Source organism: Anoplopoma fimbria, chromosome 11 (assembly GCF_027596085.1).
Source record: "Anoplopoma fimbria isolate UVic2021 breed Golden Eagle Sablefish chromosome 11, Afim_UVic_2022, whole genome shotgun sequence".
Classification (NCBI taxonomy): Eukaryota; Metazoa; Chordata; class Actinopteri; order Perciformes; family Anoplopomatidae; genus Anoplopoma; species Anoplopoma fimbria.
The window spans coordinates 3398482-3413676 of NC_072459.1; the positions used below are offsets into that span (position 1 = coordinate 3398482).

Below are 15195 nucleotides of genomic sequence, written 5' to 3' on the forward strand. Positions count from 1 at the left end.
TAGATGTCTAAACTAATTGAAGAAATGATTACATGGATTATCAATTAAATCAACAAGCTGTATATTATTGCAAAATTGCACATATAATGTATTGTTAACAATAAGAAGTATTAAAAAGTAAGTCAAAAACACAAAATACAAAAAAAAAAAGAATTAAGTGTCTTTAATGATATAGGCTACATTTGTACATTTCTACAGCAGAATTTCAGCAAGACTAACTGCCAATTAGAAAAAAGACAGAGAATGTTTTACCTGTAACAACTGAAACATTGGATAAGATGTCAAAAGCTGTGAAATTAAATACTCAATGTAAATATTCAGTTCAGTATTTTGTCCCATTAAATAAGAATAAAAAACATTTAATAGTTTGAACAATCAATGTGAAATATAAATTACATTAAAGCACCATTTCAAGGATGAGGATATTAAAATAAATAATTGGCCTTTCCTTATCAAGACGGAACATGATGATAATGAAAGGCTGTGCAGTCACACTGAACACTCCTGCCAACTGATGTCAAAAGGTTCAACATACAGTACATCGTGACATGAAGGGCACACTCGCGTGACTTCCACAATCTACCGCAAATAACTCTGCTTACAATATAAACATCTATAAATGTGTAGCTTAAACAGCGACAACGAAACAACAGGAACTATTGCATGTGATGCATAACTTATCCTTCGGTTCTTTATGTATTAGAATAATTAACTCCTTTGAAAAAAAGACCAAATAAAAAAAGGACAAAAGTTTGTTACTCTGTGAGAAGATTGTCAGATTTCTTGAGTAATATCTAAATGTTTCCAACTGGGAGGACTCCCATTAAAAAGACATTGTACTATACCTCAATTCATTAAACACAACTGGCCTTGAAAAAAACATGCTGTAGTTTCACCCACTCACTCATTGACACAAGTACTCAAAGGAGCAGCTGTTAAAAGCTGCAGTTCATGTCTTCACCCAGTAGTCGTCCTTGAATATATACTGTTTCAGGTCAGGAGATCATTTTACTGTACACCGTTCATGCACAAACCTTTCATTTCACTGATGCACTAATAACTAATGATCTTACTAAAAAAATCTGGCAGAGCAACAGTCACAGTAAGACAACTCACTTTACTTTGATCCCTCAAGACTTACCTACATGCACACACTCTCACACACACACACACACACTCTCACACAGTGTTACACACACAAAGTGAGAAAAGATCTAACTGTGAGTATAAAAACGGGGGTGAACTGTTTCAACGGGTGCTTCAAAAAGTCACAAGAACATATCAAAGAACGAGGCACAAAGCTGCCTTCTCAAATCCAACCAACACAAGTACCGGCAACCGAGGATGGTGCGCCTGTCTCTACTGCCATACGTGTTATAGAAAAAGTCATACAGCTATGTTACAGTACAGTAAGAGGGCTTCGAGGGCCAGTAGGTTCAAACTCCTAGTCACAAATATATTTAATGCTTTGTTTTCTTTATGCATTTTTATGCATAATTTGGTATTCTCAGCAAATTGTAGTGGATATTTCATTTCTTTTAAAAATCTAACAGTAGTTCAAACACTCTAATGCACCCTCTTTACATAAAACTCTGTACAAGCCATTCATACATTAACAGTCCATCAAAATAGTGATTTAGAAATCAGTCAGCGGGCTTGAATAACTGGTAGACTATGAATTACAGTGTTTACAAAAACATATTGGAGCCAATACTGTATAATCCCTCCATCCAAATGTATTCTGGGATCCAGTGACACTAGGTGGTACAAATCAATCAGAGTACTGGAGATCTAAGTCTACTGTGCCATCGGTCACCACTAACCTCACTCTCTTGGGTTTTGTGGCACCCATGGAGTGAGACGATGTAACAGGTCCATAGTGTGATGTGCCTTGGTGTTCTCCAGGTTGGCACTGTTGCTGCATGTCCTTCCTGCAATGTTCGTCTTGACCTCTGAGCCCTGAAAATCCACCCAAGGAGAAAGACGCTGGGTTAGACGACTGGGGTCCACAGGGCTCGAGGACCAGTCGCCCTTGGGTGCCTGAAGGCTCCATCAGACAATGGTAGGTGTAGTTTGTCGGGCCTAATCCCGGGTAACCATCGACCCCATCCCTAAGACCCAGGGTCAATGAATGATCGCCACTGAAGTTCAGTACGTAGGGAGGTCCTTGACAGCCATAAGGGAAAGAGGCTGAGGAGGCGGAGGACTGAGTCTTGTTTGCTGGTGCTGGAGTACCAGAAGGTGTACTGTGGGCCATGTGGGGGTTGTTGTGCTGAGGCATGGGCGGAAGAGACGAGCCGAAGCTAAAATCAAAAGGGTCTTGCTGAGTGTAACATGGCTGGTGTTTGTCTGAGGCTGACAGGGTGGATTTCTTGTCGTGCGGTGATGAATAACCATCAGACACTTTGCTCGGGAAGAAGAAAGGTCTCGGCAGCGCTGAAAGGTTTTTGTACGTCATGTTGGTTTCACCGCTTTCATGTTTGTCAGATGACATCTTACTTTTAATAAAAGACTGAGGGAAAGAGGAGATGGGTTTGTTGAAATGAAGATTGGACCTGCTGAGGTTGCTGGAGGAACCAAAATGGCTGACATCTTTTCCAAAGCCATGAACAGAAACATTGTCTTTGTGATGACTGTCTGTACCAACACCTAGTTTCTGACTCTGAGGGGTCCTCTCAGTAGCACCTGGTTTTGCGCCGAGTGTTCTGGATGCGCCGATCGGGCTGCCAGCAGCCATGGCATCCTTACAAGGTGCACTATACAAGTTCTGAGTCGGGTTCCCCCCCTGATACTTTAGCACCCTGTGAATAACTGTAGAGGTTTTCTCATGGAACTTGAATGGATTGTCGGGAGGATTGGGATTTTTCACAGTGAAGAGTTGAGGAGGGAGGAATCTGTTAGACATTTGGGGTGGCGGGACGGATTTAGTCAAGCAACTCTGGGGCATTCCTCTGACTGTGTTTGTCTGAATACTTGAAAAAGACTGGGATTTACAAGGAATAGTACGATGGAAGGGGCCCTGGGCTCTAAGGTTGGACTGGACTTTTGATTGACTGGTGCTGGCCCTGGCGTTGATGGAGGGTTGGGTTAAAGTAACAGGAGTGTGAGATGTAACAGAGGATTGTGTTGCACCGAACACCCGAGGCTTGCTGACAACAGGATAGGACTGAGCTCTGAGGTCTTCTCGGGACAGCCTCATTCCTGGATTTTTACTTAGAATTCGATCCTTTGCTGTGAAGTCAGAGTTGCTAAGAGCTGAAAAACTGAAAGTGGGGTTTGGTTGGATTCTGTCTTTGGAGGCATCCTTCACTTCACATTCCACAGGAACAGAGTCACTTTTGGAAGAAATTAGACCTGGAAAGAACTGCAGATCCTCACTGGTAAAGTTATTTCCTGGACTGGGAGGGCCAAGGTACGGCGTCTCGGTCGTCCATGTATCAGACGGGCTGTGAGAGAGGGGACTGCTGAAAGGATCTGTGGGTGCATCAAGTGAACACAGATCTGACGGGGAAGACGGAAGTATGTTCTGTGGTTGATAATACCCCTCAAAGTTGAGACACTGGAAGTCCAGAATATCATCACAGCAGTTTGTGAAGCTGGGCTCCGTGGAAAGCATGTTATCTGCAGTTGTGAACGGAGGAGACTGGGACGGGGGCTGGATGACAGAGTTAGAAGCACCGGAACATGCCGCTGGCTTTTCCAAAGTCTGAGAGGAACACAAGCCCTCGGAGAGCCTGGAGAGACTGTTGTCAATTTGTTGGAGAGTGAGACTAAGACAGGTGGTGGGCGTTTCAACAGCAACACACTTCCGTTGTCGCTCCATCTTGTGCCTCTGTTTCCTTCCTCCGCTGTTCATCTCTGATCTTTCAACGAGAGCATCTGCTACCGATGATATCACTTCGGTTTTGTTGTCGTTAAGGGGGGAAGACAGAGACAGTGGTGAAAGAGACAAGGAAAATGGTGGCGGTTCTGTTTTCAGAAGGGCCGTGTTGCTGTTCAGTCTCTGTGACGGGAACTCCTCTTTGAGCTTGCTGACATCTAGACATCCTTTCTGTTGTTGCCCTAAATTGTGACCCTTCACCTCTTTCTTAACATTGGGCTCAACTTTAAGTCCAGTTTGTATGAGCCCCTCTTTGCTGTCCACCTCCCAAATATCCTCCGTCTTTCTGCGTAGTTTAATAACTGGTAACTGAACACCATTTGAATCCAATGCAGGCTCTAGTTTCTGCTGTGACCCGATTCCAAACAGACAGCAGTTCTTTGCAAAACGATCTTCAATTTTTGTTTCTTTCCCTACAACTGAAATATCACCGTCAGTTTTACAACTCTCTATTTTTTCTGGCAGCAGCTTGACTACATCTAGAAGTTCATTATTGAGCTTCTCTTTCATTTCTACCTTGTCACTGGGCTTTTCACTGGGTCCACACACTTTTTCAAGGTCTTTATCTGACTTTGCATCGGAGGGTGCATTTGTGGTTTTCCTTTTACTCAGCCTCTGACCTCTTCTTTTCAAATGATGCAATCTGCTCTTTGACTTTTTACTAGCATGCACGTGTGCCTGAGCTGCCTCCATCTCCATGTTTAAAATTGATACAGAATCCATGATAGCTTTAAAAGGGTCGCACGTCACCAACTCGTCTCCCTTTTCTGTTTTTAATGCCATATTTTCCAATCCTGCTCTTTGCATCTCCCATACTCTCCCTCTCCTCCTCTTAAACCGAATCTTTAAATCGATGCCTGGCTTTGCCTCCTCCAAACCACTTCGCTGTAATGTTTCCACCTCATCTTCCTTTTGAGATCTATTCAGAGTTGGATTTTTTTTATGCTGCTTTCGAAGTCTAGCAAGACCCGCCGCTCGTTTGTCCTCTGCAAGCTTATCACTCTCTGGTGCCTGATCCTTATCGATGTCACCCTCATCTAGCCTCTCTATTTTACACCTTCGAACACTCCTCAATAAATGGCTTCGCTGAACATCATTAGCTCGGGACCGAAGCACCCGCTTAAAAGAGTTTTGTTTTGTGATCTTTTGGGGGTTTAACCTCTGGACTTCTGTTTTCCGTTGTCTGCGTTTAATATGTCTCATCGCTTTGCTACTCTCCTCTGAACCTGTGGCAGGGCCCTGCGGCAGCTCTGCGGATGAATTTAACTCAGTGGCTTCTTTGGAAGCTTGATCTGAAGCAGAAGTCAAACCTTGCTCAGCGTCTATTTCCACAGAACTTCGAAATGTACGTTTCTTCAGCGGTATGTTGGACTGTATGTGTGCCTGTGGATTTGTATCTGGCTGCAGCTTAGTCGTAGCTTTTGTTGAAATTAGTGACCTATGAGGTAGTGGGTTTAGGCGGCTGGCCGTTGAGTCATTTTGTGGTGACTGGAGCTGCAAACTGTCATCACTCAACTCCGTCTTCACTGTAGCTGTAACTTCATTGCTAAAGTATCCCTTGGTGCTTTGCTTAGCTTTTGTTTTCGCTGCTCTCGGCTTCATCTTTCGCCGGCTCATAATCCTCCTCTGCATTGAACAATGGTACCTGCCTCCGTTTAGTTCAGGCGCTTCCTCCTCCTCCTCAGCACTTTGCATGTTTTTAGAGGCCGAAGAAGAAAATATTCTTCCTACAATATCTCCATGTAATCTTTTATCTATTAAGGATTTATCTTTTCTTAAAATATCAGATAACAAAACCTTTGCATGCTTTAAGACAATATCTTCTTCATGCCTACCTACTGGCCGTTTGCTCACACTCCTAGCCATTTGTTCTGATAATTTAACAACTCCCTCCTCGACTTTATTTTTAACACACTGTGGGTTATTTTGTCCTCTAGTTTTTTCACTGGGCACTATTTTACACTCTGACTCTTTCACTTCCTCCATGGCCTTGTTACTTTTACATTCCACAATTGCAGATGCAGCATTGTCCTTTTCTTTCTTCCCTTCAATTTCACATTTTACAATATCCTGCTGCTCCTTCCGTATTTCATCTGTTTCTTCTGACACTGTTTGTATTTCAATAACCTTGTCATTCGCCCCCTTCTCGCTGTGGGATAAATTACCTTCAGAGTCACTTGCTTGTAGATTCCCTAAATTTACTTTATCGATGGCCTTAAAAAACATTTCCCTTACCCCTCTGTTACCTTCAGCTGTGCAGATATCTGAACTCCCTCCCTGCCTCTGCTGAGATCTGGAAACTCTTTCTGACTTTACTATCAGAGGTGCTGGTCCGGTACGCCGACTCATCCTGGCCCTTCCTCTTAACTCCACTCTTCCTTCTAGGTCTTCAGAGATCTTTTCTGATTCTACACTTGACACTGATAACCTTGTGAGGCTGACTGTAAGGTATTGCTTCAGTGGTACTAGTGGATTGTCTCTGGATTTCTTCGTTACATCTGTGACTTCCAACATGGCTGAAGCTCTGGTGATCCTGTGCTCCGTTGGCACAGGTGCTGGGTTTGGAGCCTTGTCGATGATGCAGGATTCAATGCTGCTGCACTTGTTGCTTTGACTCTCTGGGATTGCTTTTTCAATCTTGTCTTTTTTTATTGCACTGCAGGTGTTGTCATTTTCCACAGGGTGACAAACAGTTGTAGTGTTGGCTGTGTTACTTGACCCTGTTTGATGCGTGAGCGTGGTTTGAACCATGCTTCTTGTTCTTGAAGAGTACCTCTTGGGAACTGCCTGCCTATCCACCACTTTAACAGATTTCCCATTAGGACCCGCACTGCTGGCAGCAGGTCCACTTTTCTGTTGGACTGACATGGAATAATCAAGAGTGAAAGGCTTCAAGTTTACCTCACTGCTGTTATTTTCTTCACCAGTCAAATTCAGTTCACTCAGCCCGTTGTCTTTTGGATTCCCTTCTTCCATTTGTTGTAGCAAAGCCCTTTCTTTGCTTTTTGGATCCTTACACTTGAGTAAGAAATCCACTGAGTGGCGCCGTACTCTGATTCGAAGGTCCCTCAGAGCAAATTGGGACAAAAGTGTCCAATACTGTTGGACTGTTGAGGATTTCAATGGGTGCTTTCCTGATCGCCTGTGCTTCTCTCGTCTCCACTTCTTTGTTTGACAAAATTTTCTGTTCTTTAAGGCATTTCTCCTCATCTGCTGGGTGAAGGAATTCCTTGAGGGGATGGCTATGAATGAAAAACAACAAAGAAGAAGTTGAACTTGAAGCATTTCCACTGTTTGTTTAACTTAAGGAGTGAATTCAATTCCTGCCTATTCAAACAATGAAAACACTGACATTTCTAATGAATTTAATTATCGAAAAACCAATAGCATCCGTTAACAAATAAATACATAGCAATGGATATGATTTGAGTGACAGTACCCCTGCAAAGATGTGCCTGTGGAGAAACATTCTGATTTAAGTGACTAATTCATTAAAACTGCTTTCGTTAGTTTTTCATTTAGTAAGTAATTTACTGCACAGCGGATGGCAAGGTAAACCGTCGTACTAACAAAGCATGAGATGCTTGGAAAGGTGTGTTCATGTCCAACAAAGACGAGACTGACTGAATTATATTTAGTCTGATTTAGCAAATTTCTCTCTTTACCAGGAAGCAACTAATCATGTCTACTGGCCCAAAACACATCACAGCAGCAGTGAACAGTATGGTTCTACTATATTTTATGTAGAAGGGAAATAAGAGCATACGGACACTGAATGAGAGTTAAATAAAAAAAGAAAACATCAAGAAGTACTACCCTGAGCCTTCCACTTAGCACTTATTGTATATGCTAAATGACTGTAATGTAATGTAATGTAATGTAATTAACCAAAAACTTTCCATATACAAACTAAAGCGGCATTACAACTCCTTGCAAACTTACAGTATGTGGAGTTTGTAGCAAAGGAAATGCTGCTTTGTGTAAATAAACTTTCCCGCTCTCATGGTTGAAAAGATCTGCGAAATTGCTCCTCAATAGATGATCGCTTACGATCTAATCAAAACTATATCACCTGTGGTAATGTACATACATACACCTTGAATAACAGATGAAGATAAAAAAAATTCTACTCTATTAGAGTTTTAAAAGCATAACGTCAGCTTTTTGACTCGTGGCTGAGCCAAAGGGTTCTATGAGCCGAGATGACTAGAAATACCTCCCCGTTGCAAAGTCGTATCTTAGGTCCATCCTATTTACTGGAGCAGTAATCAACGTTTCCATGGCTTAGGAATCTTATGGGATGGTAATCATTGTTCCAGGCATTAGCAAACCATCATAGTTACCAGGAAAACAGAGAGAATGGATTGTGAAAAACGGAAGATTGCAAAAGATACAAATGAATGGTCTTCATTTTTTTTCTTTGGCATGAAGCTATGGTATTAATGGGATAGTGCCCTTTCAGGTGTCCATTATTAGGAATTAATGTACTACAACAGTCCGAACACACATGTTGTCCATTGATTCCTGATAATGGACACCGCGTCGAGCATTATCCCTCACCTAACATCTAACTGCCTGCTTCAGCCTGGTCTCGTTTGAGGTGGAACACAGCACAGAGATGTCTGGTGGACTTAAATTATTCATTAAGCTCCAGATAATGAAAGTTTAAAATCAGTTAAAAGGTCACTATGATGGTTTTCAACCTGAATTCTATCATAGCATTAAAATTTTAGTATGTAAAAACTTTGAGTTGCAACATGATTAAAGCTTTAATTTATATATTAATTTTTATAGCTTTAGAAATCAGACAGATAACATTTTTTAAAACAAACAAATATTCTTACATCTGCAAACAGGTCTCATTAAGCAATACTGTTGAGATATGAGATGTGTGCCAATATGACTTTCACACAGATTGATATTCAACAGATATTTTGTTGTCCTTAATTTGATGTATGGTAGAAAAACTTGAAATCCAGCCAGGTTTGTTCAAATTCTGAGCTTAATGAATGAGCAGTGTCCTTAACAAGTCCTTTCAAACTGATATTCTTCACGTTATACAGTTAATATTCCTGTCAATTGATTTTGAGACACTTCTGTGGTTCTAAAAGGACTTTTAGGAACTCAGAAATGCAGATCTTCTGTTTGAATTTGCTGACTTTGATATTTATTTTGTGACTTTCATTTTAACAGAACATAGAGTGGTTCATTTGTAATTGCTGTGCTAGATATTATTTATTTGACTGATTTGAGAAAGCTCATTTTAGAGAAAAAGGAGTGTTTACCTTTGAAGATACCTGAGTGTATTCCTTGTATTATCGGCCTCTTCTCTTTGTGTTGCCGAAGATATCTCACTCTCAGGCGGTACTTTTGTCCCACAGGGTCCTTTGTTTCTTCACATTCAGGCTGCTTCCCCCTGTGTTTGAAGTGACCCTCTCCATTCCTAAAGAACAGTTCAAATTACAAAATAAAATTTAGGATAAACCGTCCAAAAGTTTTTTCATATATGATAAAAAAAAAAATTGTTAAGTTCCAAGCAAAACCGAGCTACAATAAATGCAATGTCAGAACAAATGATGGACACACCTCTCACAGGTGCAGCATTCACACATTTCATTGCCTTCCCCAAAAAAGCTGGCACCATAGTAACACGTGATCTCCTCCCCAGGTGAGATAGGTCGAATCGCTTCAACACACGCAATATTCTTCTCCCCAGGGACGAACTGGGCGGATGAACAGGGGAAAAAAACAGCAAAAGACAAAGACAAAAGGTTGGGTGGCCCATGGGATATATTAACAAAGAGCAGTTAAGAAACAGAAAGAGAGTTCAATTCTGTACCGAAAACACAATTTACAATGCTAAATGTCACAGTGATAGTTGTTACTAGATTTAAAAACAGTCAAACGGTCATATCTATTTGTCAAATCCCTTTAGTGCGGGTGATACATAAACATAGCTGATTACCTTGCAGTTTGGTTTGCAGTCTTCATCCCAGAAGAACAGGCAACAAGAGAAAAACAAAAAGATTTCAAGTTATTAATTCAATCCCAGCGATGAATAAAAGACTCAGTATTTTGTTGAACAGCTGGCTTGTACTGAAGTAGTTAGCAAAAGGCTCAAAGGCTAAGCTGATTAACTCTCCAACATTATTAAAAGATCTTGTCGGAAAATGGCCTGTGAGTGGACGGCAGAATTAACTCACATTTCATTGGACATTTCGTACACGTTACAATTCAGTCAGTGTATGAACTGACAAGGTCTGTGAAGAGCAAGCTGCTTGTGCTTATCTGTTGTAAGAACTTCTAAGATTTATTTTCTTAAATGTATTGTTTTGTTCAAAACCCGGAACATTAAGTTTCAATAGAAGATTAAGAAAACCAGGATATGTTCCAGTTTTAGAAGCTGGAACGAATGAACTAATGCTTAAACGATTAATCCGTCATCGTATTGTTGTGACTTATTTTCTGCCGATCAATAATCGATTAATGAACAATTCGTTTCAGCTCTACACCGGGCTGTTTTTGATTTCGGACCATATTTATGTTTATTATTTATGATAATTAATGCAGTTATCTCTGTTGTGCAAAATTAGTTTATGATACATCTGGTTTTGGTTTCAACTACAGAACATGCTTGTTGCTACTGCGGCTGCAGGGAGCAGTGTAAAAAAAGTTTTGAATACATTGAGACAAGTTAGACTTGTCACCTAAAAATAATGAAGAAATTAACAAATTGGGGGTTTTTCACACATTTGAATATCTATTGAAACACATTTTCCTTTCTGGAATTTAAAACTCTAATTTTAAAATGATTTCTGGGAAATACAAGAAATTTGCTGATGTTTTGAACCAAAACTCCCTAAATAGCTTTATTAGAACCACTTAATGGACAAAATAGATTGCTCCTGTTGAGAGAAGTGATGCTGATGAAACACACAGAAATTAGGTCAATTTGTCAAAGATGGAAATTAACTTAACAAGATGTAGTATTAAATGTTTAGTCTGGATTCTGATCAATGCAGGAAAGCAAGAACAAACTCTAGATGTTTGTTACAGGTGATCCAGTTTCTGCAGTGTGTAGTGGGAACATATTCAGAAACAAGTGCTAATCCAGCTCCTAAGCACCTTTTTTTTTAATCTTTCCCAATGAGTATGTAGAGTACGAGTACACGACATAAGGTAATTTATAAATTGCAATATTTGGATTTACAACTAAAGGGTTTAATTCACAAGAAAATATGTGAGTCTCTGAAATAATCATGATTGAAACTATAGGCCTTTCAGTACAGTATGTCTGCAATTTAACATTATTATTAGAAAACAATTGACAAAAATGTAATTGTTCTGTAGTGTGACTGCATTTAATGAAAGACCCGTACACACTTTGAGGTTGATAGCAGTTTCCAATCTTGTGTTTTGAATGTTGGTATTTGTTTTTTGTTGACATTTGGCTCACAGACTGTACCTCTAAAAATGTACTCCAGCCAGGGGAAAATGTTGCTGATGAAACTCACAGGCAAGCACTCCAATCAGCTATGAACATTTTGAATTGGTAAATCTGTGTGTATGTTTTGTGTGTGTGTGTGTGTTTGTGTGTGTGTGTGCAGTAAAATAATGAGTCGTGAATGATAACAAACTCACCATGGTTAATGAAAGCTGCAGGCCCGAGCCAGAGCTGAGTGCAGCGTTTGCGCGTAGAATACATCACACTGAAGTCATTGACTCCCGCCCTTAGCACAGCGCCATCAGCGGGGCTCAGCTCTGCTATGCAGCCCAGCAGGACCTCCACCCGCTCTCCTGCAAACCTACGGAGCAACACACACAGAACTTCAATTTAAAAAGAAACACACATACCAGGAAATGTAGCAGCTATTGTTCGGCCTTGACAAATACAACGCATGAGTGGTTACCATTGCCTCGTGGAGGTTATCTTTGCTCCGTTGGTCTCCGAGGAGTATCTGTCACAGGACTCGATCTTGATACCGCTATCCAACAGGAAGGCACTGAGGTAGCGATACACCTGCAGACATTATAGAAGAAAAAAAATCAGGAATCAATGGCAGCTTTCTATGAATCTAATACAGATACTAAAAGAGGGAGGCTTCCCAGCACAAATGTCATACCATGTTTTTATGCATACATCTCATTTGATTAGTGATTATTTTATGTCTACTCTGATTTGTAAGCCTAAACATCAGCTTACATGTTGTCTCAGCAGCTCCTGTCGATGGCTTCCCAAAGCAGTAAAGTAGTCACCAGCCGGTTCACCCACTGTCAGTGCCTCAAACGTAGCATTGAAGTCATGCGTACGCTGAAAACGCAACAGGGTCTCTTTGAGGTTACCCCAACGCCGGATCTCTGGTGGGGGACTAAAGAGGAGAGAAAAGCAGAAAACGGCATTTAAGAAGAGCAGAAACAGCCACAGGACAAAGTCTATCACAGTTGATCACATGTGTTGGTCCATGGTGTGTTTGTGTAATGTGCAATTTCTTATCTCAAATTTAAGATACAGTTTTCAGGACACTGCATCCCCATGTAACATTTGTAGTGCTCAGACTTGTCAGTTACCACATTTTGTTAGATCTAAGAGGACACAAGATTAATTAAATAACTAAATAATCCAATTTCTCAATTTTTTTTAATGTTGTTAATTTAACATTTGTATTACTTGATGTACTAGGAGAACACACAAAAACACAGATATCAGTCACAAGTTGAACATACCTTTTAACGGACTCGGGCTCTAATCAGAAACATGTTGTATAGATAAAGATTCATTCTTGTTTGTACATCTTTCTCTCTACAACAGTCTAATTTTATTTGAGGATTCTCATTTCTCACTATTTAAAAAGGTAGGGCTAGTAATCTTCTTCAAATACATTTATTATATTTTTGTTTAAATTCTCTTTACATCCTGACAGCAATAAATGAATCAAATGCGCAGAAAAGAAAAAGAAAAATATCTGTTATCTGTGGCTGACTTTAATAAGCTACCTGCACGTATTTAGTGCATTTTCTGCTTATACTGCTTCAACACAGCTTTTATGTGATGATCTAATATCATCAAATGGTATTTTTTTCCCTCCGTCACACCACACTTGCAGGTGAACAGGAGCCACAATTCATTGGAAGCATCAATCAAGATGAGCATGATCAAAACAACTTTTGGTCAGAGGGCTCAGATGGAGGCTCTGTAAAGTTTTGACGGACAAGTTTTGACGTTAAATAACAAGATTAATCGATTTGGAAAATAAATAGTAGTTGCAGCCCTAGTTTACTGGAATTGTTGTGTTGAGCTAAGTCATAGTTTCCCATGCACCTGCATTAAATGTAAATGGAGTTGAGAGTGGGATGTTGAAGTGCAGCTCTGTCATTCCAACAGACACAGGGCAGCAAACCACAGCCATTTGATTCCACACACTACTACATCCAAATAAAGAACATTTTATCTCCAGGCCATGGTCAAGCCCTACACCCCCGCCTGACCACTTCGCTCTGCTGCCTCGGGGCGATTGGTTGCCCCGTCGCTCAGAGGTCCCTGCGGCCGATCGACCAGGTCACGGCTCTTTTCCGCCCTGGCCCCTCAGTGGTGGAATGAACTCCCCACTGACCTCAGGACAGCAGAGTCGCTGCCCATTTTTCGGCGCAGGCTGAAAACTCACCTCTTCAAGAAGTGTATTTGTATTAGTTTGTTGCACTTATTGTATTCGTATTAATTTGCTTCTGCACTGTACTTTTACTCTGGTTTATGCTCTTAGATGCTTGTTGTATTAGTTTGTTGCACTTATTGTATTCGTATTAATCTGTTGCACTTATTGTATTCGTATTAGTTTGTTTCTGTACTTTTGCTCTGGTTTATGCTCTTAGATGCTTGTTTAAGATGCAAGAGATGCACTTATGACTTCTGGTGACTAGTAGTTCTCTTGAATACCTATGTTGAATACACTTATTGTAAGTCGCTTTGGATAAAAGCGTCTGCTAAATGCCTGTAATGTAAATGTAATGTAATGTTTACTAAAGGATGGGTCTGGCTGTCATGACATTCTCCTACATGGCCCACTAAACTTTAGATAGAACAGTCAAAGCTAGAATAACGCTGTCTGGAACTACATATAAGCAATTGTTTGAATACAGATGAAGGGGACATGTCCTGAGTGACAGATTACCTGATGTTCATTTTGTGGGTGCTGAAGCCCAGCAGAGGGTCCAGCACCAAACCAGTGGCCAGGTCATCGGTCTCACACAGCTCCTTTACACTCATTCTAGTGCATCCGTCCATTGCCTCCCACCATCAGCATGCTGCAATCACAGGGGTCAAAGTAAAGCAACAACAACAACAACAACAACAACAACAACAACAACATTAAGAGTTGTGCATCTCTGCAGATCCAGTCTGCATTGACATCACATGAGGTGCAGCTGCTTTGTGATGCATATTCTCACTTGTGCAAAGTAGTCTTTCATAGCAGATCATGCAAACCTGTACATATAGCATTGGATCTGCTGTTTGCATGAAGCAGTGCATGTTAGGAATGTGACCTAGCACACATTAGCTCCCTTTAGCTTAGCAGATATGCAAGGGTTATCAGCTGAGCAGAGGCTAGCAGTGTGGCAGATAGTTGCATTAGCAGTGATGCATACTGGGAATGTGGTTCATGAGGACATACCTGGGAGTGTTTTGCAGTCAACGAGAGTGTCAGGTGGACAGTTTACCCGCAGAGAAAGTTAGCCGTTAGCCTAGCCACACAGCTAGCTAGCTTTCCGCCGTCTTTGCAGGATTGAAAATGGAGTCCCCGGCGTCACTTCAGGAATTTCTTGGTTTATTTGACAACTGCAGACCCCGTTCTTTATTAGAAAACTGCAAAAACGCACCACACACGACGGTAAAATAGCGTAGAAGTGGATGTGTTATGTAGCTAGCTAGCTAGCTTTGCACAGCGGGCTCATCTGGTAGCAAAAGTTGATGGGCAATGTCCGGTGCAACCGAACTATGCTTGGCCACGCCCACGTCCGATGTGATTCGCTGAGGCCAAGGGGCAGTTTTACAAATCAGGCGTTTGAGGCTCTGTGATTGGTCGAGGGGGTTTGTGGGCGGGGCCATGTGTTCAGGTTTACTATGTTGGGACAGAGTAGAGGTGAGTATTGACTCCAGTGAAACACAGCTGACTCAGAATAATGATTGACATGCATTCCTTATTTTAAAGAGTTTTATCTCTATTGCAAATGTCATGGCATGTTGGAACCGTTTTGTAAATCTTATAAAGAGCATAATGTTTTGTGTTATTATGAATAAAAGTGTTAAAAGTGTACTTTTT

General features: G+C 41.0%; 1 protein-coding gene across 1 annotated transcript; it reads right to left on the minus strand.

The window, feature by feature from the left end:
- Positions 1-165: 165 nt before the first annotated feature.
- kmt5c (lysine methyltransferase 5C) lies at positions 166-14817 on the minus strand. Its single transcript, XM_054608058.1, has 9 exons — positions 14548-14817; positions 14047-14179; positions 12084-12249; positions 11791-11900; positions 11522-11685; positions 9846-9865; positions 9467-9603; positions 9166-9323; positions 166-7122 (listed from the first exon to the last, which is right to left on the minus strand). The coding sequence occupies exons 2-9, from the start codon at positions 14157-14159 to the stop codon at positions 1772-1774; spliced, it is 6219 nt and encodes a 2072-aa protein (XP_054464033.1). The 5' UTR covers positions 14160-14179; positions 14548-14817; the 3' UTR covers positions 166-1771.
- Between the last annotated feature and the right edge of the window lie 378 nt (positions 14818-15195).